The 25,439-nt window shown below is 47.7% G+C and overlaps 1 protein-coding gene across 1 annotated transcript in view; it reads right to left on the reverse strand.

The window, feature by feature from the left end:
- Positions 1–25,439, reverse strand: part of LOC143296629 (uncharacterized) — a 141,329-nt gene that overhangs the window by 50,628 nt on the left and 65,262 nt on the right. The window contains exons 7-8 of the mRNA XM_076608659.1: positions 25,162–25,308; positions 173–436 (exon numbers count right to left, since the gene is read on the reverse strand). Coding sequence (XP_076464774.1) covers positions 173–436; positions 25,162–25,308 — 411 coding nt within the window. The remainder of the gene's footprint in view (positions 1–172; positions 437–25,161; positions 25,309–25,439) is intronic.

Raw genomic sequence — 25,439 nt, forward strand, 5'->3', positions numbered from 1 at the left:
TATACATACAGACAGACACACACACACACAGACAACCAAACACCAGGATATTACATAAACTCACACCGTTTACACAAGTGAGTCAAAAACTCAATAAATAATAACAACATATATTAAAAAAAAAAAGTAACTAAAACGAAACCAAAGAAAGAAAAGTGAAGAGAACACATACAGTTGTCCACCTCGTGCAGGCGGTTCAGCAAGATGCGGACAGTGTCAATGCTCCCCCTCTGCACAGCCATAAAAAGTGGAGTTAGACCCTCATGACAGCGGAGGTTCTGCATCGCCCCCTGCTGCAGCAGATAGGCAGTAACCACCGTGTTGCCCATGCTGGCTGCCAGGTGTAGCGGTGTGTTGCCAGTGTACACCCTATGGTTGATCACCGCCCCCTTCTTCACCAGCAGCCGGATGCAGTCATTACTTCTCGCCTCAATGGCTGAAATGAAACAGCAAAAAAGTAACATTTCAAAATTTTTCCTAGTGCCTTTGAACTTCAAAAGAAATGTTAAGTGTAAATGTTTACAAACTTTAATTTCAATGCCTTGAATAGGAATGTATACCAATGCCTTCAATAGGAATGCAAAGTGCAACACATGAAAAACCTTTGATTCAAAGGTCTTACGATGAAAGCAAAGTGCTGTACCTTTAAAAACTTTCATTCAATGCTTTTTATGGAATTCAGGAAAACCAAAATGGATCAAATTAAAAGACTCTGATTCCAATAACTTTGACTAAATGGAAACAGAAAATGGGTTTAACAAATAAAACCCACTGACTCCAATGGCTTAACCCCTAGGCTGCAAGGCCTAGTGATCAGAACCTGGAAAGAGAAAGTGAAGCAAGATGAGACTGTGCGAGAAACAAAACATCAAATCAAACACCAAGAACTGACACAAATGATGTCAATGACTTAAATTCTGAGACAAAAATGTCCCAGAAAGCTGCACAAAACAACCAGCATGCAAGAAATCAACATTTCAATTGCACACCAGGTTGGCAAAGACAGAGCAACTCGATAATCTACTTATCTCAGTGAGTGGTGGCCATTGGACAGTTATCAATTCCAGCTGGAAATGGTGTTTGATTGGCTAGCAGATAGCGGGCTTAGAGTGGGATGTCTCATTACTGAGTTAGCCATGAATTTTGGCGAAACAGAGCAAACCAATAAGCCCAATTTGCATCAGTTTGACATACTCATTTTAAAGAGTATGATTTGGTGTACACATCCTTATCCATGGAAATTTCCATAAATAAAATTGATGGATTTATTGATCAAATAGTTTATAAACAATACTTTTAAAAAAATTTTTAAACCCCGGGACCAAAAATTGCGGGTGGGTTCCTTATCCCAGTGGGGGAAGTTTCCGGGGGGCCCGGGTAAAAAGGCCCGGGAAAACCAGTGGGGCAGTCCTCGGGTTGGAACCCCCTGGATCCCCTTAAAATGGGGAATTTGTGGCACCATTTCCGGGAAAAAAATTCTTTTACAGTTTGGTTGTTTTGGTGGGCCAATCAATGGATGGGTTTTGGGGGGTTTATTTATTAAGAAAAACCAGTTTCCCAAATCGGCTTTTCATTTAAACCCAAGGGGATTTCTTTTGGGTTGTCTAAAATTTTCCCTTATAAAAATTTTTTTTAACGGGTTACATTTTATAAAAATTTCAAAAAAATTAATTTCGGGTCGTTTTTCCCCTGCTTTTGGGGAGGCGGTTCCCCCCTCTTCGGGCTTCCTGGTGCAAGACCTAAGGGGCCCCCTTTGGGAAAAAAGGGGGCCCAACCTTTTCAGGTTGGCCCCCTTTGGGCCAAAACCTTTTAAAACCCTTTTATTTTCCTTTTTGGGGCCAAAGGGGGGAAATTGGGGTTTTACCAATTTGGTTTAAATGGATAATTTCCTTTTTAAAAAGGGGGATATTTTAACTTGCTTTTAAATTCTAAAAATTGGTTCTTTAAGAGATAAAAAATTTGGGTTTTTCCTTTTAAAACCCGGGGGGGTTGTTTTTTTAAACGGTTTTAAAAGGGTTCCCATAAATTGGCGAAAAATTTTGAATTTTAATTCGGGTTTTGGGGGCAAAATTTTTTTGGGAACCCATTTTGGCCCAAACACTTTTTTGTTAGAAGATAATGGCCCCGGCGGGGTTGTTGGAAAACCCAGAAACAGCCTTTCCACCCCCTTTCCCCAACGGGGGCCATTTTTTGACTGAAAAACCCACCCCAAAATCCCCCTTCTTTTTCCCAGCCTCAGGTTGGAAGGGTTTTGGGTTGGGATTTAAACCGGGGAATTTCCTAAAAAATTTATTCCTGGGCCCTGCCTCAAAAGCAGTTTGTCCAGCTCGGAAAAAATTACCCAAAACCACTTGGTTCCCGAATTTTCCAAAAAAAAGGCCCCCAAAGTTTTTGTTGAGAAAAGCACACTTTTCCTGCCCCAAGTTTTAATTTAGGGGGGCTTGGGGAAAAGGCTGCCCCGCCGGGCCGTGGTTCCTTTTTCCACTGCTCAGGCATTTTCAGTTTCCCAAGGAGGCGTCATTCTGGGGGGTTGGGGGTTTTTTTCCCCTTTTCCACATTTTTTTGGCGGGAGGGGGGAAAGAACCCTTCCCCCATCAGGGGTTGGGAAAATAAAAATAAAAATTTGGTGTTTTTAGGCCCTCCCCGGGCCCACTAAGGCCTTCTAAGGTTTTCCCCGCGTCAATTCCCTATTCAAGGCAAAAAAAAACCCAACCCAATTTTTAAAACGGGCCCACCACTTCAAACTTTCCACTCCAAAGTTTAAAAAAAAAACTTCCATAGTTTAAAACCTTCAAATCTGGTTAAAAAGGTTCACTTCTTTTAAGAAGTCCATCAGCGCCCACGGAGGGACATCACGAAACAAAGTCTTCAAAGAAAACCCGCCGTGTAATGTCTGCGTCTAACGTCATGCAGATCCCAACAGTCAAGGAGCACATGTTTCACGGTGAGAGGGCTCGTCACAGGGAACGCATCGAGGGGCCTCCTCCCCCTTCAACAAGTAAGAATGAGTAAAAAAAGTGTGCCCCGTACGCAGTCTGCACAGCACAGATTCCTCCTTTCTGTTCTTCACCCCCGAAGGGAGGTCTCCCCCAAGTCCGGACGGATCTGGAAGAGCTTGTTGTCCGTCTGGGTCTTCCACTTCTCTTGCCAAAGATCTTAACGTAAGTATTGACCTTCCGCTTCATGTCTGTATAGGGTACCAAGGATCTGGACAATTCTTTCTTTACAGCGTTCCTGGCCAGCAGGTCCGCCCTTTCGTTACCACGAATGCCCAACATGTCCGGGAACCCAGGCCACACAACCTCGTATCCTTTCTTCGTTGCGAGAGTAAAAGTTTCATAAAATTCCAGCAGTTTGGGATGAGTGATATTCCTGCAGGCGATCGCCTCCAGGGCTGATAAGGAGTCGGAAAGATCATGAATCTCTTCTGTTTGGAAGAGAGAACCATTTTTAACCCCAGGACCAGTGCGGTCAGTTCCGCGGTGTATACCGAGCTGTCAGACAGGATGTGTTCTCGTTGAGGGCCGGTCAGGAAAGGCGGGACAGAACGCAGATGCGGCGAACTCCGTCCTCTGACTTGGAACCGTCAGTGAAGATGCCTTGAAAGGTGGGGAATTTGTGGCACAGTTCCGAAAAGTAGGTTCTGTAGGCCAGAGAACTGGTGGGTGTCCTTACGGTACGAGGCCAGATCGAAATCGGACCTCAGGTGTTGTAAAGGTCCACGGGGGGCTGTCAGGGAACTTAGAGAAATCTGAGATGCCACCGACATCCAGATCGGCATTTTCCAAGTGCGGCTGAATGCGGAGTCCGAGAGGAGGTATGCAGTTTGGGTTGTCTGTAAATTTCTTATCGAAAGGGTTGTTGAATACAGCGTCGTAAGCAGGGTTTGTAGGTTCCGAAAACAATTTCAAATAATAATTCAGGGTCAGCTTCAATCTGCGGTTGGAGAGAGGCGGTTCCCCCGCCTCTGCGTACAGGCTGTGCACAGGGGTGGTGCGGAAAGCACCTAAGCTGAGACGGAGCCCTTGGTGGTGTACAGGGTCCAACAGTTTCAGGTAGGACGGTCTGGCCGAGCCGTATACAACACTTTCATAATCCAGTTTGGACCGGACCAGGGCTCTGTAGAGGTGCAAGAGAGTCCTCTTATCAGCACCCCAGTTCGTGTGTGCCACAACTCGGATGATGTTCAGGGCTTTTAGGCAAGATATTTTCAGCTGTTTAATGTGGCTGAGAAAATTCAGCTTCTGATCGAAGACGACCCCTAGAAATCTGGCTTCCTTGACCGCCGGGATGGTGGATGTTCCCAGACGGATTTCAGGGTCCTGATAGAATTGGCGAAAATTATGAAAGTGGATGCATTCAGTTTGGAGGACGAAAATGTGAAGCCATTCTCCTCTGCCCAACACTGGATTTTGTTGACGCAGAGCTGAAGCCGTCGCCGTGCTGCCGGTTGCATATAAGGCAAAATCATCCACGAACAGCGAGCTGTCCGATCCTTTCTGAACGGATTGAATGATGTCATTAATTTTGATGCTGAACAGAGCCGGCGACAGGATGCTCCCCTGCGGGACACCCAGCTCCTGCTCGTGAATGTCGGACAGGGTGGTGCCGACTCTCACCTGGAATTGTCTGTCTTGTAAAAAATTGTGGATAAACTGAGGCAGGTGTCCTCGGAAGCCGAGCTTGTGCAAGTCGGAAAGAATACCAAATTTCCACGTGGTATCGTAAGCTTTCTCCAGGTCAAAAAATATGGCCACCACATGTTGTTTGTTGACGAAAGCATTTCTTATCGTGGTTTCCAGATGAACCAGATGGTCAACGGTAGAGCGATGCTTGCGGAAACCGCACTGTTCCTTCGCCAGAAGGCCGTCGGTCTCTAGTTTCCACATCAGTCTACCGTTGACCATCTTCTCCATCAGTTTGCAGACGCAGCTGGTCAGTGCAATTGGGCGGTAGTTGGAGGGGTTCGAGGGGTCTTTTCCCGGTTTCGGCAGCGGGATTATGAGGGCTTTCCGCCAGGAGGGTGGAAAGAAGCCTGTGACCCAGATGTGGTTATAAACTTTAAGCAGGGTGTCCAGACAGGTTTGGGGAAGGTGCTTTAGGAGTTTATAATGGACTTCGTTCATTCCTGGACAGGAATCCGTACAGGTCTGAAGGGCAGATTTAAGTTCGTTCATTGTGAAAGGAAGGTTGTAATTCTCTGTGTTGTCGGAAAAGAAGTTACATGGTGTTTTTTCTGACAGGTTTTTGGTTTTAAGAAAGCGAGCAGATTTGTTAGCAGATCTCGAGTTCTGTTCTATTGTGGAGGCAAGCAAATTGGCAACTGCTTTCTTCTCTGTGACCAGAGCGTCTGAAAGTTTAAGATGGTGGAAGGTCGGGCATGCGTTTTTGCCTTTAATTCTTTTTAAAACCCTCCACACTTTCTTCTTGGGTGTGTTGGAGGTTAAGGAAGAGCAGAAATCTCTCCAAGACTTCCTCTGGCTCTTTTTAAAAACATACCTGGCTTTCGCCCTCAGCTGTTGATGGGTTCGAACGCTATCGGACTCCGGTCTCCGAAAGACGCGTCGCTGCGCTCTCTTCCGAGACTTGCGGGCCTCCCGACATTCCGCGTTGAACCAGGGTGTTCTAGGGACCTGAGGCTTGGAGGTAGACGATGGGACTGCTGCTTTGGCGCAATCTAAAACGATCCGAGTCAGAGCGTCAGCAGGGTCCTTGCTTTTCAATACTGTTTCTTCCTGCAGCTCCGCTCTTATCTTGGTGGTAAAAAAACTCCAGTCTGCTTTGTCGTAGTACAGGCGGTCAGGCAGAGAGTCACCTTCTCCATCTGTGGGGCGGAGGACGACAGGAAAATGGTCACTCCCGTGCAGATCGTCGTGCACTTTCCACTCGTAGTCCAGGACCAACGATGGATCGCAGACCGACAGATCTAAACACGAGAGCTTTCCAGAGGACAGATGCAGGTAAGTGGGAGACTTGTCGTTAAGACAGCACAAGTCCATGTCAGAGAGAAGGTTTTCTAAGAGAAGACCTCGGGCTGATGTCATCTCACTTCCCCAGAGCGGGGAGTGTCCGTTGAAGTCGCCCAACAGTAAAAACGGACGTGGGAGCTGGTCGACCAGGTTCATGAGGTCCTGCCTCAGAACACGGACGGAAGGGGGAAGGTAGAGAGAGCAGACAGTGATGGTTTTCTCGAGCGTGACTCTGACTGCCACCGCCTGTAAAGGGGTGCTTAAAAGAACTGTACTGTATAAAAGGGACTTTCGAATAAAAAGAGCGACACCTCCCGTCAACCCCTCTTGCTTCGGTTGAGCGGGTTTGAAAACGGAGTTAAAACCAGAGAGAGATAATACCTTGCCATCTCTTTGCAGAGTCTCCTGCAGTGCCAGCACTGAAGGTTTCAAAGCACGACAAAGCAGCTGGAGTTCCTGGAAGTTGGCATAGAATCCCCGGATATTCCAGTGGATCACTGCCATTAAAAAGGTTTTTAAAAAAAAAAAAAGCAGCAGCCTATTCCATCGCTACCCCCTGCTCCTCCACTTGCGGTGGCTCAAGGTCCGCCAGGATGGAGTATTTGTTTTTTGACATAAATTTTTCGGATTCCGACCGGGTCGGAATATCCACCACCTCGGCCCCTCCCGATCCCGCCGTGGCCGCAACCCTCCCCTCCTTGAGTTTTGGAGGTAAGGGGGGCTTCTGGCCACTTCCGCCAGCCCGAGGGCCAGGCAGACGAGAGGCGGGGCGAGGGGGGCCGGGGGGTGGGGTGGGGCGGGAGGCGGACAACGTGCCTCCGCCCGAGGCTTTTCTCTCCCGCCCAGCAGCCCCTGAGGACTGCCGCGCAGGATGGGAAGGGGTGGACACAGCGCCTCCACCCAAGGCCAACGGTTCCGACGAGGCAGTTAAGTCGTCCGTCTGCGTTCCTGTGGACGTCGTCTGGACCGCGACGTCCACCGTCCCCTTGGATCTGACGACAGAGGCATACGACGCCTTAGGCGACGCGGCCTCCACCTGTTTCCTTGCCTCAAAGAAGGAAATTTTCTGTTCTGTCTTGACTTTCTGGATTTGTTTTTCTTTCTTCCAGGCGGGGCAGTCCTTCGATGAGGACGGGTGGCCACCTCCGCAGTTCACACACCGGGCTGCACTGACGCAATCGCCCTGGTGCGCCGCCTTCGAACAGGTGCCACACGCCTCTTCCTCCTTACATCTGTCTCTCACGTGTCCGAATTTCTGACACTTAAAGCATCTCAGAGGGGACGGTCCTTGGGGACATCTGGGCAGCAGAAGGTGAGGAAGAAAGTGTTGGTCGGGACTCTGTCCGACCCCTTCCTCACCGTCACCCTGTACACATCGGTCACTCCCTGAGAGGACAGTTCGCTCTTGATCTCAGCCTCAGACACACCTTTCAACTCCGGGCATCTGATGACTCCCTTTGAGCAGTTGAGACCTTTGTGAGGGGAAATCTTCACTGCCCTATCCACGAAAGTGGTCGCCTTGAGAAGGAGCTGTGTCTGTCTTTTGGATTCTGTCTGTACTAAAAACGCTCCGCTCCTCAGCCTCTTGATGGATCTGAGCGATCCTGCCAGACACTGAAAGCCCTTCTGGACAGCGAAGGGGCTGAGAGCCGACAAGGGCTTGTCGTCATCAGCGCCCTCCATCACTAGCCACGATGGCCAAAAACCAGAGGTCTCAACGACCTCCGACTCAGAGTCTGAGTCGTCCGTTCCCTGTCGTCGTCTTTTTCCGAGTTTGGGGGGGTGTATTTGTTTAGGATTCATGTTGAAAGAAAAATGTGAATTCATCCCTCCCTTACCCACCCACCATGGGGTCCAACTTAGGGGCCAGGGTCAAGGGAACACCAGCTTGACCCCTTCCAGGTTTCGGGAGGGATATACAACCAGCAGCCCAGCTCCAACGTGCTCCCCCCCGATCATGCCCAGCTCCCGGGGACAGAGAGCCGAGCACTACGGGGGTTACCTTCGTCAGCCACTAAACTGCCAGTCTTGACCCAGCCCCACGAAGGGGTAGCCGATTGACACACACGGGCCAATGTGTGCTGCCTGTCTTAGGAGAGGTCTGAGCCAAAGGGATGTGTTGAGAGCAGCGTGCTCTCTCAATCCCCAGGATCTCATTCCCCTCCATCACAGGTCGCGCCGCACGGCAAACACGGCGGGCCTAAAGAAGGCTGCAGAGAAAAAAAGAATGTGGAAAAGAAGGCTTGATGGGGAGCTGAGGACAGAAAAGAGGCGGTAAAAAGAAGAACAAAGAATAGCGAAAGGGACAGTGGGTCACGTTTAGTTTGGGCCTCACTCACGACCTGTTCGGCATGGGAAGCCCTATCAGGGGCATCAGTACAAAACCACCACTTACTCAGCCCTAACAGCTACGATGGCTATGTAGGCTGTCAATTAAGACCTGGGACCAGAGCACCAAACCCCAAGAAGCACTGATGCCCCCGCCGACATAGCTCGCCCGACCACGACAAGGTAGTGACCCTCCCGGGAGTGGGTCAGGAGAACACCAGCCTGACCCCCTCCAGGTTTCGGGAGGCCACAATCAAATATTCCGAAAACAAATAAATAAAGTCAAACATATGATCTCATCAGCAAAGACAAATTCTTTTCTTCTTAAGTTCTCAATGCCACATCCTCCAAATCTCTTTACTCTGTCATGTCAAATCTTCTTGGAACTGCAAAAAAGAATCCTCTTCCTTCTGCCTACACTTTATCTGAACTCCCCAATGTCTTCTCCTCTTTCTTTTTCGACAAAGTCCAAAACATTCGTACCATCTTAGACCAAATGTCTTTCCAACCTGCTCATACTGATCCTCAATTCAGTAGCACTCCTCTCCATTCCTTTAATCTATTGACTGAAACAAAAATGACAATAAAATCATGTGAGCTCGATCCTATACCAGCCTCGGTCTTTTCCCAGTATGTCTCACAGCTTCTCCCCACAATCACCAATATTGTCAACTCATCCCTTCTCAATGGAACGTTTCCATCCACTTTCAAAACTGCAATCGTCTGGCCTCTTCTGAAGAAACCCAACCTTGACACAAACATTTTGAAAAATTATCGACCAGTTTCTAATCTTCCATTCATGTTCAAACTCCTTGAAAAAGCAGTCCTCAAGCAGCTCAACAACCACCTTTGCTTCAACAATCTCATTCACCCATTTCAGTCTGCCTCTCACGCTGACCACAGCACCGAAACCACTCTCCTCCACATTCTGAACAATCTACTGATAGCGTCCGATTCAGGAAAAATTTCCCTACTCACTCTTCTCGACTTGTCAGCCGCCTTTGACACGATAGACTATTCAATCCTTCTTTCCCGTCTTCATTTTACATTTGGTATCAACGGCACTGTTCTAAACTGGTTCAAATCTTATCTCACTGATCAATTCCAGTCTGTCATTGTTGATCATTTCCAATCTGAACCTGTTAAAATCGAACATGAAGTCCCACAGGGATCTGTTTTAGGCCCAGTGCTCTTCACACTGTACACTGCTCCTCTCGCTGAAATTATCAACCGCCATAATATCAGTCATCATTCTTATGCTGATGACACTCAACTCCAGAAGAGTGATACTCCTGAAAAATTGTTGTCGTTCTTGCAAGAAACATCCAACTGCTTCCTGAACATTCAAAACTGGATGACTCTAAATAAGTTACAATTGAACGCAAACAAAACTGAAGCAATGATCATAGGAACTAAACAAAAACTGTCTTCCATCACAATTGACACAATCATCTTCCATCACAATAGACACAATCAAACTTGGCAGTACATCCATCCCTCTTTCCAGGTCAGTCAGGAACCTCGGTGTTGTCCTTGACAATACACTGTCCATGCAAAAATTTATCAGACATGTCAGTCCTGCTACTGTCAACTGCAGCGCATCAGTGCCGTCCGGAAATATCTGTCCACTGACGCAACATCTAGACTTGTCGTTTCTCTCATTCTCTCTCGCCTTGACTGCTGTAACTCTCTATTGTCTGGTTTGCCTGCTTCATCCATTCAGTCCCTTCAGTGCATACAAAACTCTGCTGCCTGACTCGTCCTCAGAAAGAAAAGATCTGAGCACATCACTCCTCTTTTGCAACATCTCCACTGGCTCCCTGTCTCACACCGAATAAAGTACAAGATCAGCACTCTATGTTATAGATGTATTCACAAAACTGCCCCTTCCTATCTCTGCGGCTGCCTTCACCTCTACACTCCATCTCGCTCACTACGATCGGCTTCGAATCCACTCTGTTTATGTATACCCAGATTCAACCAGATTCAAACACTCGACTGTTGGCCGCCATTCTTTCTTGGTCTCTGGACCTTGCAATTGGAATGAACTTCCTCTTTCGCATCGTCAAGTCTCCACACTCAGCTCTTTCAAGTCTGGCCTTAAAACCCACCTCTTCCCAAAATAGCCTCCCTTACCTGCCTCTTCCTTGTCTTTAGTTTCTACAGTTTTAGAGTTATGCATGTGTGTGAATGACTGGTGTAAAAGCCCTTTGATTTGTCTCTGCACAAGATTCAGTGCTGTATAAATACCATTATTATTATTATCTTAGATTTTGATTAACACATGCTACCTATGGCACTATTTTGGAAAGAAAGACAAACTTGAGGAAAAGGTCCATCAGGGAATACTGCTAACTTTTGATAACAAACGTTCTTCTCAAAACTTCTTTTGTATCTTCAATAACTGTTTTATTTTCTTGCATACATTGGTTATAATGCAGTTTTACATTTGTCAATGTTTCAGGAAGAGTGTGACATCATTAATTCAGCTGAAAAATGCCAGTTGTAATTTTCGTGGAGAGCCTTGGCCAAAGGAATGATTCAGCGCTTATAGCTGTTAGAGGCGTTTGATTGGCTAAGAGCGGGCCAGACTAAGAGGGGCGTCTTTTCACCGTTAGCCGCGCGAAATTTGGCCAAACAGAGCAAACCATAGGCCTAGTTTGCATCAGTTTGACATGGTACAGTATATGACACCAAATGTAATTTTATTTTATGCTTCTTTGAAAGTAATTGGTTTGGGGCAAGTCGCAACATATCAGCGGAGTACATCATGACAAACTGTCTCTTCTTCTTCTGCGTTCCCCAGGTCATGCTGTCAGATGGTCAATCCAGTTTGCAGTGCAATGTCTGCCATCCTCTGCAGTGCAGTAGGTGCTCCCCAGAGCTCATGGAGTTCTACCACACAAGACCAGGTTTTCTTCCTCAGTGCACCAAACGTTGGGCAGAACTGTAGCAAATGCTCTGGTGTCTGCCAACCCATGCCACATGGGCATTCATCGGTAAGGGACAGTCTCAATCTGAAGCGGTGGGAAAGGAAAAGGACGACTTGCTGTGCTCTGTTTAATGTCCAGAGAGCATCCTCCTCCAATCCAACTTTGTGTTTGTTTCTCCACTGCTCTCTGAACTGGCTCTTCAGGATTGCTTGTGCTTCTCTACAGGAGGTAGGATGGACAGTCTGTTCCATTTTGCTACCCACCTTTGAAAGCCTGTCAGCCCCCTCATTTCCACTGACTCCACAGTGCGTTGGGATCCACTGCAGGGTTAGCAGTGTCCTCTGGCTCAATGTCCCCAGTGCCTGTCTGATGTCTCATAGGATCTGGCTTTCTTCTCCAGCAAGGAAAGACAAAATGGACGTAGGGAGAAATGCAGAATTATACCTGACACACCAGGAAAACAGCAATTTTTTGCCCAAAAAGCAAGGAAGTGGAATGCCCCAGTTTTTAGAGCAACGCCCATCTGCAAGACACATCTCACATATTCCACAGGTTTGTCAGCAAAATTGTCACAGAGAAGACCTGTTCTTTTTGCATCTTTCCATCAAGGTGATAATATTTTCACTCAGAGAACTCAAGGCAGGCAGTGTATTAGCAATGGCTGCTGCAGTGTCAGCTTATACGGCTTTCAAGGACATCACCTTGGGAGAGACAGCTGACTTGGACTTCATTCTTTTGTTTGGAGACTTGAAATGAAATGAAATTATGGTGCTCAGAGCCTCGCCGACTAATAAGGCCATCTCAAGGCTATCGCCGCGTCAATAACTACTACAAGGATAAAAAAACAACCAATTAAAACGAGTCACCACTTCAAACTTTCCACTCCAAAGTTAAAAAAACTTCCATAGTTTAAAACCTTCAAATCTGGTTAAAAATGTTCACTTCTTTTAAGAAGTCCATCAGCGCCCACGGAGGGACATCACAAAACAAAGTCTTCAAAGAAACCGCCGTGTAATGTCTGCGTCTAACGTCATGCAGATCCCAACAGTCAAGGAGCACGTGTTTCACGGTGAGAGGCTCATCACAGGGAATGCATCGAGGGGCCTCCTCCCCCTTCAACAAGTAAGAATGAGTAAAAAAAGTGTGCCCCGTACGCAGTCTGCACAGCACAGACTCCTCCTTTCTGTTCTTCACCCCCGAAGGGAGGGTCTCTTTTAGGTCCGGACGGATCTGGAAGAGCTTGTTGTCCGTCTGGGTGTTCCACTCCTCTTGCCAAAGATCCTTAACGTAAGTGTTCACCTTCCGCTTCATGTCTGTATAGGGTACCAAGGATCTGGATAATTCTTTCTTTACAGCGTTCCTGGCCAGCAGGTCCGCCCTTTCGTTACCACGAATGCCAACATGTCCGGGAACCCAGGCCAACACAACCTCGTATCCTTTCTTCGTTGCGAGAGTTTGGGATGAGTGATATTCCTGCAGGCGATCGCCTCCAGGGCTGACAAGGAGTCGGAAAAGATCATGAATCTCTTCTGTTTTGAAGAGAGAACCATGTTTAACCCCAGAACCAGTGGGGTCAGTTCCGCAGTGTACACCGAGCTGTCAGACAGGATGTGTTCCGTTGAGGGCCGGTCAGGAAAGGCGGGACAGAACGCAGATGCGGCGACTCCGTCCTCTGACTTGGAACCGTCAGTGAAGATGCTTTGAAAAGTGGGGAATTGGTGGCACAGTTCCGAAAAGTAAGTTCTGTAGGCCAGAGAACTGGTGGTGTCTTTTCGGTATGAGGCCAGATCGAATCGGACCTCAGGTGTTGTAAAGGTCCACGGGGGGCTGTCAGGGAACTTAGAGAAATCTGAGATGCCACCGACATCCAGATCGGCATTTTCCAAGTGCGGCTGAATGGGGAGTCCTAGAGGAGGTATGCAGTTTGGGTTGTCTGTAAATTTCTTATCGAAAGGGTTGTTGAATACAGCGTCGTAAGCAGGGTTTGTAGGTTCCGAAAACAATTTCAAATAATAATTCAGGGTCAGCTTCAATCTGCGGTTGGAGAGAGGCGGTTCCCCCGCCTCTGCGTACAGGCTGTGCACAGGGGTGGTGCGGAAAGCACCTAAGCTGAGACGGAGCCCTTGGTGGTGTACAGGGTCCAACAGTTTCAGATAGGACAGTCTGGCCGAGCCGTAAACCACACTTCCATAATCCAGTTTGGACCGGACCAGGGCTCTGTAGAGGTGCAAGAGAGTTCTCTTATCAGCACCCCAGTTCGTGTGTGCCACAACTCGGATGATGTTCAGGGCTTTTTGGCAAGATACTTTCAGCTGTTTAATATGGCTGAGGAAGTTCAGCTTCTGATCAAAGACGACCCCTAAAAATCTGGCTTCCTTGACCACCGGGATGGTGGATGTTCCCAGACGGATTTCAGGGTCCGGATAGAACTGGCGAAAATTATGAAAATGGATGCATTCAGTTTTGGAGGACGAAAATGTGAAGCCATTCTCCTCTGCCCAACACTGGATCTTGTTGACGCAGAGCTGAAGCCGTCGCTGGATGCTGGCGTACGTGCTGCCAGTTGCATATAAGGCAAAATCATCCACGAACAGCGAGCTGTCCGATCCTTTCTGAACGGATTGAACGATGTCATTAATTTTGATGCTGAAAAGAGCCGGCGACAGGATGCTCCCTTGTGGGACACCCAGCTCCTGCTCGTGAATGTTGGACAGGGTGGTGCCGACTCTCACCTGGAATTGTCTGTCTTGTAAAAAATTGTGGATGAACTGAGGCAGGTGTCCTCGGAAGCCGAGCTTGTGCAAGTCCGAGAGAATACCAAACTTCCACGTGGTATCGTAAGCTTTCTCCAAGTCAAAAAATATGGCCACCACATGTTGTTTGTTGACGAAAGCATTTCTTACAGTGGTTTCCAGACGAACCAGATGGTCAACGGTAGAGCGATGCTTGCGGAAACCGCACTGTTCTTTCGCCAGAAGGCCGTCGGTCTCTAGTTTCCACATCAGTCTACCGTTGACCATCTTCTCCATCAGTTTGCAGATGCAGCTGGTCAGTGCAATTGGGCGGTAGTTGGAGGGGTTCGAGGGGTCTTTTCCCGGTTTCGGCAGCGGGATTATGAGGGCTTTCCGCCAGGAGGGTGGAAAGAAGCCTGTGACCCAGATGTGGTTATAAACTTTAAGCAGGGTGTCCAGACAGGTTTGGGGAAGGTGCTTTAGGAGTTTGTAATGGACCTCGTCCATTCCTGGACAGGAATCTGTACAGGTCTGAAGGGCAGATTTAAGTTCGTTCATTGTGAAAGGAAGGTTGTAATTCTCTGTGTTGTCGGAAGAGAAGTTACATGGTGTTTTTTCTGACAGGTTTTTGGTTTTAAGAAACCGAGCAGATTTGTTAGCAGATCTCGAGTTCTGTTCTATTGTGGAGGCAAGCAAATTGGCAACTGCTTTCTTCTCTGTGACCAGAGCGTCTGAAAGTTTAAGATGGTGAAAGGTTGGGCATACGTTTTTGCCCTTAATTCTTTTTAAAACCCTCCACACTTTCTTCTTGGGTGTGTTGGAGGTTAAGGAAGAGCAGAAATCTCTCCATGACTTCCTCTGGCTCTTTTTAAAAACATACCTGGCTTTCGCCCTCAGCTGTTGATGGGTTCGAACGCTATCGGTCTCCGGTCTCCGAAAGACGCGTCGCTGCGCTCTCTTCCGAGACTTGCGGGCCTCCCGACATTCCGCGTTGAACCAGGGCGTTCTAGGGACCTGAGGCTTGGAGGTAGACGATGGGACTGCTGCTTTGGCGCAATCTAAAACGATCCGAGTCAGAGCGTCAGCAGGGTCCTTGCTTTTCAATACTGTTTCTTCCTGCAGCTCCGCTCTTATCTTGGTGGTAAAAAAACTCCAGTCTGCTTTGTCGTAGTACAGGCGGTCAGGCAGAGAGTCACCTTCTCCATCTGTGGGGCGGAGGACGACAGGAAAGTGGTCACTCCCGTGCAGATCGTCATGCACTTTCCACTCGTAGTCCAGGACCAACGATGGATCGCAGACCGACAGATCTAAACACGAGAGCTTTCCAGAGGACAGATGCAGGTAAGTGGGAGACTTGTCGTTAAGACAGCACAAGTCCATGTCAGAGAGAAGGTTTTCCAAGAGAAGACCTCGGGCTTATGTCGTCTCACTTCCCCAGAGCGGGGAGTGTCCATTGAAGTCGCCCAACAGTAAAAACGGACGTGGGAGCTGGTCGACCAGGTTCATGAGGTCCTGCCTCAGAACGCGGACAGAAGGAGGAAGGTAGAGAGAGCAGACAGTGATGGTTTTCTCAAGCGTGACTCTCACTGCCACCGCCTGTAAAGGGGTGCTTAAAAGAACTGTACTGTATAAAAGGGACTTGCGAATAAAAAGAGCGACACCTCCCGTCAATCCCTCTTGCTTCAGTTGAGCGGGTTTAAAAACGGAGTTAAAACCAGAGAGAGATAAAACCTTGCCATCTCTTTGCAGAGTCTCCTGCAGCGCCAGCACTGAAGGTTTCAAAGCACGACAAAGCAGCTGGAGTTCCTGAAAATTGGCGTAGAACCCCCGGATGTTCCAGTGGATCACTGCCATTAAAAAGGTAAAAAAATAAAGCAGCAGCCTATTCCATCGCTACCCCCTGCTCCTCTGCTTGCGGTGGCTCAGGATGGAGTATTTATTTTTAGAGATTACTTTTTCGGATTCCGACCGAGTTGGAATATCCACGACCTCGGCCCCTCCCGATCCCGCCGAGGCCGCAACCCTCACCTCCTTGAATTTTGGAGGTACAGGGGGTTTCCGGCCACTTCCGCCAGCCCGAGGGCCAGGCAGACGAGAGGCGGGGCGAGGGGTGCCGGGGGGTGGGGTGGGGTGGGAGGCGGACAACGTGCCTCCACCCGAGGTTTTCCGCTCCTGCCCAGCAGCCCCTGAGGACTGCCGCACAGGATGGGAAGGGGTGGACACGGCGCCTCCACCCAAGGCCAACGGTTCCGACGAGGTGGTAAATCGTCCGTCTGCGTCCCTGTGGACGTCGTCTGGACCGTGACGTCCACCGTCCTGGGTCTGACGACAGAGGCGTACGACGCCTTAGGCGACGCGGCCTCCACCTGTTTCTTTGCCTCAAAGAAGGATATCTTCTTTTCTGTCTTGACCTTCTGGATTTGTTTTTCTTTATTCCAGGCGGGGCAGTCTTTCGATGAGGACGGGTGGCCACCTCCGCAGTTCGCACACCGGGCTGCACTGACGCAATCGCCCTGGTGCGCCGCCTTTGAACAGGTGCCACACGCCTCTTCCTCCTTGCATCAGTCTCTCACGTGTCCAAATTTCTGGCATTTAAAACATCTCAGAGGGGACGGCACATACAGGCTTACACTAACTATCAGGTATCCGACCCGAATGTCCTTGGGGACATCCGGGCAGCAGAAGGTGAGGAAGAAAGTGTTGGTCGGGACTCTGTCCGACCCCTTCCTCACCATCACCCTGTACACGTCGGTCACTCCCTGAGAGGACAGCTCGCTCTTGATTTCAGCCTCAGACACACCTCCGGGCATCTGATGACCCCCTTTGAACAGTTGAGACCTTTGTGAGGGGAAACCTTCACCGCCCTATCCACGAAAGTGGTCGCCTTGAGAAGGAGCTGTGTCTGCCTTCTGGACTCCGTCTGAACTAAAAATGCTCCGCTCCTCAGCCTCTTGATGGATTTCAGCGATCCTGCCAGACACTGAAAGCCCTTCTGGATAGCGAAGGGGCTGAGAGCCGACAACGGCTTGTCGTCATCAGCGCCCTCCATCTCAAGCCATGATGGCCAAAATCCAGAGGTCTCAACAACCTCCGAATCGTTGTCTGAGTCGTCCGTTCCTTGTCGTCGTCTTTTTCCAGAGTTAGGGGTGTGTGATTTTTTGGAAGTCATGTTGAAAAAAATGTAAATTCATCCCTCCCTTACCCACCCACCATGGGGTCCAACTTAGGGGCCAGGGTCAAGGGAACACCAGCTTGACCCCTTCCAGGTTTCGGGAGGGATATATGACCAACAGTCTAGCTCCAACGTGTTCCCCCCTGATCATGCCCAGCTCCCGGGGACAGAGAACCGAGCACTACGGGGGTTATCTTCGCTAGCTACTAAACTGCCAGTCTTGACCCAGCCCCACGAAGGGGTAGCCGATTGACACACACGGGCCAGTGTGTGCTGCCTGTCTTAGGAGAGGTCCGAGCCAAAGGGATGTGTTGAGAGCAGCGTGCTCTCTCAATCCCCAGGATCTCATTCCCCTCCATCACAGGTCGCGCCGCATGGCAAACACGGCGGGCCTAAAGAAGGCCGCAGAGAAAAAAAGAATGTGGAAAAGAAGGCTTGATGGGGAGCTGAGGACAGAAAAGAGGCAGTAAAAAGAAGAATAGAGAATAGCGAAAGAGACAGTGGGTCACGTTTAGTTTGGGCCTCACTCACGACCTGTTCGGCATGGGAAGCCCTATCAGGGGCATCAGTACAAAAACCACCACTTATTCAGCCCGAACAGCTACGATGGCTATGTAGGCTGTCAATTAAGACCTGGGACCAGAGCAGCAAAACCCCAAGAAGCACTGATGCCCCCACCGACATAGCTCGCTCGATCACTGGCCAATAAGCCTCCCGACCACGACAAGGTAGTGACCCTCCCGGGAGTGGGTCAAGAGAACACCAGCCTGACCCCCTCCAGGTTTCGGGAGGGTTTGGAGACTTGTACAATTGTTAGCAAGAGCTACCCTCCAAATCAACAAGGATACCTTTTGATACTGAACATTCTGAATGAAGTGATTAGTTCAATGCCAGGTTCCAACTGAAAAGAACTGATGCAAAGGTCGGTCTGTTGACCAAACACCAGTTTTCAGAGGCAGCAGTCAGTCTTGATGCTGCAGTAAAACAGACATTCCAGCAGAATCACACAGCAACTTTGATTATCAAAGATTCTTCAGTCACGGTATTCTAGGCAGTGAATGGTAGTTATTCCTTGTTCAATTCTCATTGAACTTTGAAGAAATGTCAGAGGGATGCCTTGCCAAAATGGGAAGTGTATCTTTGTTTAGTTTGCTGATGTTGAAGATCTTCTTCTGCACTTGTTCCAGCATGCCTCAGGTCTCATTGAATTCACTGCTGCATTCAAGATTGTTGGAATGAATCCAATCCAGATCAACCAATCAACCATGCCTGAGCCAACAGTCTGCCATTCAACCATGCCTGAGCCAATAGTCAGCCATTCAACCATGTCTGAGCAAACAGTCAGCCATTCAACCATGCCACCATGCCTGAGCCAACAGTCAGCCATTCAAACATGACTGAGCCAACAGTCAGCCATTCAACCATGCCTGAGCCAATTGGCAGCCAATCAACCATGCCTGAGCTAGCAGTTACCCAGTCAGCCAAGCCCATGTCAGCAATCAGCCAGTCAACCATTCATACCCAGTGTAACACTTTTCTGAACAAAGATATCAACACAATATGTATTTTGTGGTGATCATTTTGAAAATTATTACCGTGCAAAAGCAAACTTTGAATGATTTGCAAGGTTACAACTTTCCAGCAGATAATAAAAATGTGACTATTTAGCAGCCAAAAATAGTGTGTGTGTGTGTGTGTGCATGTGTGTGTGTGTGTGTGTGTGTGTGACAGAGAGAGAGATTATAATTTTGCTTCTTTCTCTGGGTTAACTTGAACTGACTTTACCTTTTAAGCCCCAAACTACAAGTCTAAATAGTTCTTATCGTCTAAAATCTAGTAGAAACTTGTGTCTTGTTGCCACCTGCCCCACAGGAAATATAGTTGTGTCACTACTTGGCCCTATCCTTGTAGCAAGCTGCCCCATGCTGGGGCAGATCGTGACATTTTCAGTGGGGTACTTTGAGAAAAGATTGTGATGAAATTTGATACAGAATGTTGTGTTTTTGTGGGTTTTTTTTGTTTGTTATTCCTTTATTAGAAGAAAGATTGAAGTTTCCTTTGCATGCAATTTTACATGTACAATTGCATTAGTTTCTAAACAGAAAACACAAACATAAGAACCCATCACGAGGACTCACAGTCTCCCCAGAGCTGGACGTAGTCAGCTGATGTGGTAAAACATTGATCGACATGGCTGCAGTTATCACTTTCACCGTTGTTGAAAACACATACACTGTGTAGACACTGACCTGACACATAGTCTCTCTCTCTCTCTCTCACTCACTCAAACCCAGTTGCACTTAAAAGAATACAAAAACATGCACTTTTACACACACAGTCTCTCTCTCTTTCTCTTAACTTTTACCAGTTCGCAGAAAATGTTGAGTTTTGCTAAAATAACCACACTGGTGTCATTCAAGACTCAAAATCAGACACTCACCAAAAAGCAAACTACTCACATTATATACCAAATGGAAGACAATTGAATACTTTTTCACAAGAAATCCATGTTTTATTGATAACATGAATCAGAGATGAATGGCATCTACTCAAAAGGAGGAGTTTGTATTATACTCCATGTCAAACTGATGCAAACTAGGCCTATCGGTTTGCTCTGTTTGGCCAAATTTCGCAGGGCTAACGGTGAAAAGATGACCTGTCTTGCCCAGTCTGCTCTTAGTCAATCAAATGCCTCTAAAAGCTACAAGCGCTGAATCATTCTGTGGCCATCAAGAAAATGCCCCATGAGATGCGGGGACAGACGGGCGGGCATTCAAGTTTGACATGGTAAGTATATGTATCACCAAACATGAAGTATAATACAAACTCTTCCTTTTGGTGTCATATACTGTGCCATGTCAAACTGATGCAGAATTTAAAGCAAATGGAGAAGGGCAACGCCTACTGGTTCACATGGGGAGCCTTTGTAACCGAGACGGCAGTGTTAGCCACGACAAAGGAAATCCCCTTGGAACCGTCAGCCCTGGTCATATGGAAATCCCTGAGGTAGAAGTTGATGAAGGAATTCTCAGACCGCCAGAAGGCTGCCTCCAAGACATGCTGCAGTGGCACTGAGTGGCTATGGCCAGCACTTCGTGTGCTCTGGGGATTAAGACAGCTGATATCACTGTGGGCATGAGAGTAGGCTGTAAGAATGACTTGGGAAACCCAGTGGGAAATGGTGCCTGCAGCGATGTCTTTCTTGTAAATCTCAATGAGGGAGATGAGAAGACGTCTCTGAGAAGAACGCCTGTGGCGAGACCTATCCCAATAGTATTTGAGACACCGAACAGGGCAGATAAGCCTATCCTCATCGTCTTGGGCAAGAATATCAGACAAAGGTCTGACCCTCAGAGAGGGGGAAGGGACCTCTGGGTCTTGGTTCTTAGCCAAAAACTCTGGAAGGAAACGGAGGGTGATGGGTGATCTCTGTGGAAGGCCAGATCTTGTGGCATTCCACTAAGACCATGTATCTCGCTTCTATGATGGCCCATGGCCAGCAACAGAAGGAAAGTGGTCTTGAGGGTGAGTAAGTCGAAAGGAATAGTACCCAAAGGCTTGAAGGGTTGCTTTCAAATGAAATCAAGCACCAGGAACAAGTCCTACAGGGGCACTCTCCTAGGGTTTCTAGCTTCCTTCAGAGAGGCACCCCTAGCCACCTCTCTAAGCAGGAAATCCGCTTCAAAGGATGGACCACCTAGCTGTCTGATGGTGGTACAGATGGCAGACCTGTACCTTCGCACAGAACTAGCAGACAGGTTGAGAACTGAGGAGCAGTGAGCCAGAAAGTTAGCCAGCTGCATGCTCGTAGGGTTAATAGGGGGAACGTCCTGAGCCGTACACCACCACAACCATTTCTTCCAGCGAAAGTCATACAAAATCTCAGTCCCCGCCCTCCTTGCTTTGGAGACAATGGAGAGGAGGTCAGAGGAGGCGCCACCCTCGGTAAGCGCCGCCGACACAGAGGCCGACTGAGGGGTCGAAGACTTCAATGGTGGTGCTGACAGTTCCAACCGCACAGCAGCCACGCGTGCAGGTAGTGCAGCTGAGGTCTGGAATGAGGGATCCCCAAACGAGGCTGCCTCAGCAGATGAGGTTTGGTTTCAAGTTCCAGAGGTGGAACGTGTGTCAGGGACGGGAGGTCTGGATACCGGGGCTGAGCTGGCCATTTCCGCGCAATGATAATCAGCTGCGGGCGTTCCAATCTGGCTTTCCGGATCACCTTGGACAGAATTGGAAAGGGAGGAAACGCATAGGCAATCAGACCGCTCCAGTCTAAAGAGAGAGCATCCACTGCCCACGCTTCTGGGTCGGCGACCAGAGAGACATAAGTGGGGAGTCTCTTGTTGAACTTTGTGGCAAAGAGGTCCAACATTGGCCGAGACCACTGCTCCCACACCCCCTGAAGGGTGTCCTTGTCCAGGGTCCACTCTGTGTGGATGACACTCTTGGACCTGCAGAGTGCATCTGCCAAGATGTTAGGTTTTCCTGCTAGGTGTCTCACTGAAAGTGCAATGCCCTTGCTGTAGCACCAATAGAGAGAGCCTCGGTCCGCAGGGAGAGGTCTGCCGAATGCGCTCCCCCCCTCCTTTGTTCACATAACATGTAACCATCGTGTTGTCCATGTACAAGTGGGTGGTCTTGCCAGTGGCCTCCCCTGTGAAGTGCAGTAGAGCCCTGTGAACTGCCCCCAGTTCCAGAACATTGATGTGGCATAGGCGCTCCTCTGGGGACCAAATCCCTGCTGCATGGAGTGAGTCTGAGTTTGGTTCAGGCTGGTCCCTAGGGAGGCGCAGGCTCAATCTGTCACCCTGGGATGGGGGCAAAGACACGGCTGTTCACAATGCTCTTTCAGTAGCAAGGGATGGGGCGAAGTGAATCCGTGTACTTTCGGTGACCTCATTCCCAGTGCCGACAGGCAGACCACCGTGCGGTACGGCGGACGAGTGAAGGCCGCGTTATCCCCTTTACTTGACCGCGCTTAACACGTGCCTTTCACTGTGCGCCAGCTATGATGTAAACACAGCTGCCTGGCAGTACACGCGGCTCACTTTACAATATGTGGTGATGATTTAAAACACTGCCAGTCAGTTTAAGAAAGACATATGTTGTGCTATCATGCGCATGAAAGCCAGTAAATCAACCTTTCTTTCAACATCAAACACAATACCAACATAATTTACAAGTAGAGCACGCTTTGGAGTGAAAGAGAGAGAAACAATATATCTATAGGCAGGACTTCACACCTTCATGCTAGAAAACATGATTTTTTAACTTTCCGCTATGGACACAAAATATTTTTGTTCACCTAAAAACCAACATCATGCACTTTGCGCATGCATACACAGCACAATGCAATAAATCAAACTTTAGAAAGGTTTACCTTACTTTTGCTATGGAGACAAACGTCAGTGCAGTGAAAATCTGTTGTTGCTGTCTGTTCAATGGATTCATGCAGAACGAATATGGCAGAGCGCAGGAACACATCAATGATGAATATGGGGAACGTGTGAAAGATCAAAAGAAGTTTTTAAAAAAACAGTAGAACAATTGTTGAACTTAGAGTCACTGGTATTCCACACAGTTTAGGCACAATACAAATGGGTGAAAGAGGATGGTGAGGAGACGGAGAGTAGGATTGGTATGCCAAAATCTTTCTATGTTTTTTTTGTCTTGGAAGTCACCATGGGAAGTGCTCCTTGAAGTTCTGGAGATACAATTGCTAACCGTTCTGTCATTATAAGTTTTAGTTTTTCTGTTTTGTCTCTCATCCCCCACGCTCTTCTGATCAGTCTGTTCACCACAGAGCGCACTTCTTCACAGCCCTGCTCTCCGTGAACAGCCAGCCCCAAACCATACTTTCCAATAAATGGGACGCAGTGTTGTTCCAGCAAATGTTGTTTTGGTGTAACTTTCTTCTGGGGAAATTCTTTCCGGTAGTAGTCCATGTATTGTCGAATGTCTCTGTCCAGTGTCTCAATGCTGTCTTTTGTCATTGGTCGTGAGTGTGATATGAGGGTATGTATGTTGGAGTAAAGTGTGTTGAGTGTTTTGAACCTCAGACTGACTGCCCTAGCCCTGACTCTAATGTGATTGTCTTCCACAAGCTCACTTGTTTTGTTGACAACACTGTCACAGAGGCTGGCAATTGTGTCTGGTTGCATGTATTTGTGACAATGGTTACCAATGAATGATCTGCCATGATAGGCCTATTTGCAGATGTTATGCTCACGAAGTACAGTGTCCAAGTGTTTGGTAACAGGGCCCGACAGGTGTGGCAAATTCAGCTTTGATTTGTGCTCTTCTATTTCGTCTTCCTTTTTGTGTATTCTTTCTTCAAGCTGTTCCTGCTGTGTTTGAAAATATGCCAAGGTTGTTTTTTCATTTGGTTCATTCCAAATATGCTGTGTTTCTAGGTATCTCATCTCCTCTTCTTGTTGTTCAATGTCCTTTAGCTGCTGCACATAATCAGTGAACAAAGTCCCTTCCTCTGGTGTTGGTCTGTCAGTTTTAGACAGTGATTCTATGATATTTGTCTTGTGCGTGACATTCCTCTTCTAACAAATCATGATGTTTCTTTGTGATCCCAAGAAGTATGTGTAGGTATGGGGGAGCAACATGATCTGTTTCTATATGTATCATGGGACGTCTAACAGCATTGTTGAACAGCTTGACAAGTTTCTTTTGCTTATTCTTTGCATGTCTGTACTTATAGTTGTCTCTCCTGATCTGCTTGAGGCTACGCTTTGTGATATTGCCTTCATTGAAATGTGGTGAAACTTGTATTTGTGACTTAGATGCCATGCAGAAAAGACAGGGATGAGTCCCTTGAGCACCAGAGATGCCATAGATTTTCATCAACAAGTCGTAATCACCGCAGAAAAACAGGCGTATTTTCTTTGAATTCCATGACATGTTTGCTAGTTGTTTAATCTGATCATTGAACGGCTTAAGAAGACGTTGCAGGTTTTCAAAGCTGTCTTTACAGTTACATATCATCAACAGGCATGTGTTGAGTTTGGAATTAGGATTGTTGATGTTTACAATCTGCAATGTTAGTTTAAACGAGCCACCCACATGATCCCCACCTATTTTCACCCAAACTTCATCAGACGGAATTGTAGAGTCATGCCAAGTTAACTTCCCTTCTTTTTTATGAACATTCCTGACAGTTCCGACTGGTGTGAACTTTTCTTCCCTACGTTTGTCATCTTCATTGTCAAAAACTAATTTCACTGTTTCTGAGTGTATGTCTGCACATGTAGCTTCAGCTTGTTCCTTCCTTTCTTTGTTTTCACTTTCAAAGTGTACTCCACATTCTTTCAAAATTTTCTTTTGTGTCCTGTATTGTGACCAAGTCATGTTCAGTTAGGTTCTCATAGCAGAACCTTGTTTGCTGGACACTGAAGCTTGTCCATACCCACCAGCTTTCAATATCTTTTGTCTGGCCTCTTGTGTCTTTGTTTTGATTTCTGAGCTGTGTTGTAATACCGAGTCATCTGTACTATTGCCAGAAAAGTCCATCTGCAGATGCTGCAGAATCTTTGATCTTTTTTTTCCCAAGGGAGAGCCAGCAAGCCCAGATGTTTTGCATGGCTGTGGGACTTGTTTGTAAACAAGGGCTGGACCCCCAGTTTTGCATTTTAACGTTTTTTTGTCTGTTGAAACGTTTGCCTTTGTTTTGACCAGCTTAGTGAGAAAATGGTCTTCTGTTCTTGTGAGTGGTGTGTCTATGTGCTCTAGTGGTGTAAGCCTTTTCCGTGGTGTTTGTCTGTATGGGGATCTTCCACACATGTTGCAGTGAGGTTTTGTCACTTCTGGAGGTGTCTTTGTTGTCAGTGCTTTGTTTTTCAGTGGCAGGGTATCTGTTTGTGGCGGCGTTTCAGTTTGGTTGTTTGTGGCAGTGCTCTGTTTGTTTGTGGCAGTGCTCTGTTTGTTTGGTGGCGTTTTGGTTGTTTGTGGAGATGTCTGTGTGTCCATGGATTTGAACTTCTTGATATGTGTTGCAGTCGATGGTCCTGTCATACTGCGGTCAAAGTCAATGTCTTTTTGTGGAGATGTCTGTGTATCGATGGTTTTGGATTTGATGGGTGTTGAAGTGAAAGGTTCTGTCATGCTGCTGTCAAAGTCCGTCACAGTCTGTTGTGGCCTGGTTTTGGGGGACAGCCACAGCTCTTTTTGTCGAAATAATGGCACACTGGACACTGATCAACTGTGAGAGTGCCACCGAAATCAGACCACAATATCTGTGTTGCATGTATATCTGTCTGTGCACGAGTGTTTGTTGTTGTAGAATCAGAAACAA

Source organism: Babylonia areolata, chromosome 21 (assembly GCF_041734735.1).
Source record: "Babylonia areolata isolate BAREFJ2019XMU chromosome 21, ASM4173473v1, whole genome shotgun sequence".
Classification (NCBI taxonomy): domain Eukaryota; kingdom Metazoa; phylum Mollusca; class Gastropoda; order Neogastropoda; family Buccinidae; genus Babylonia; species Babylonia areolata.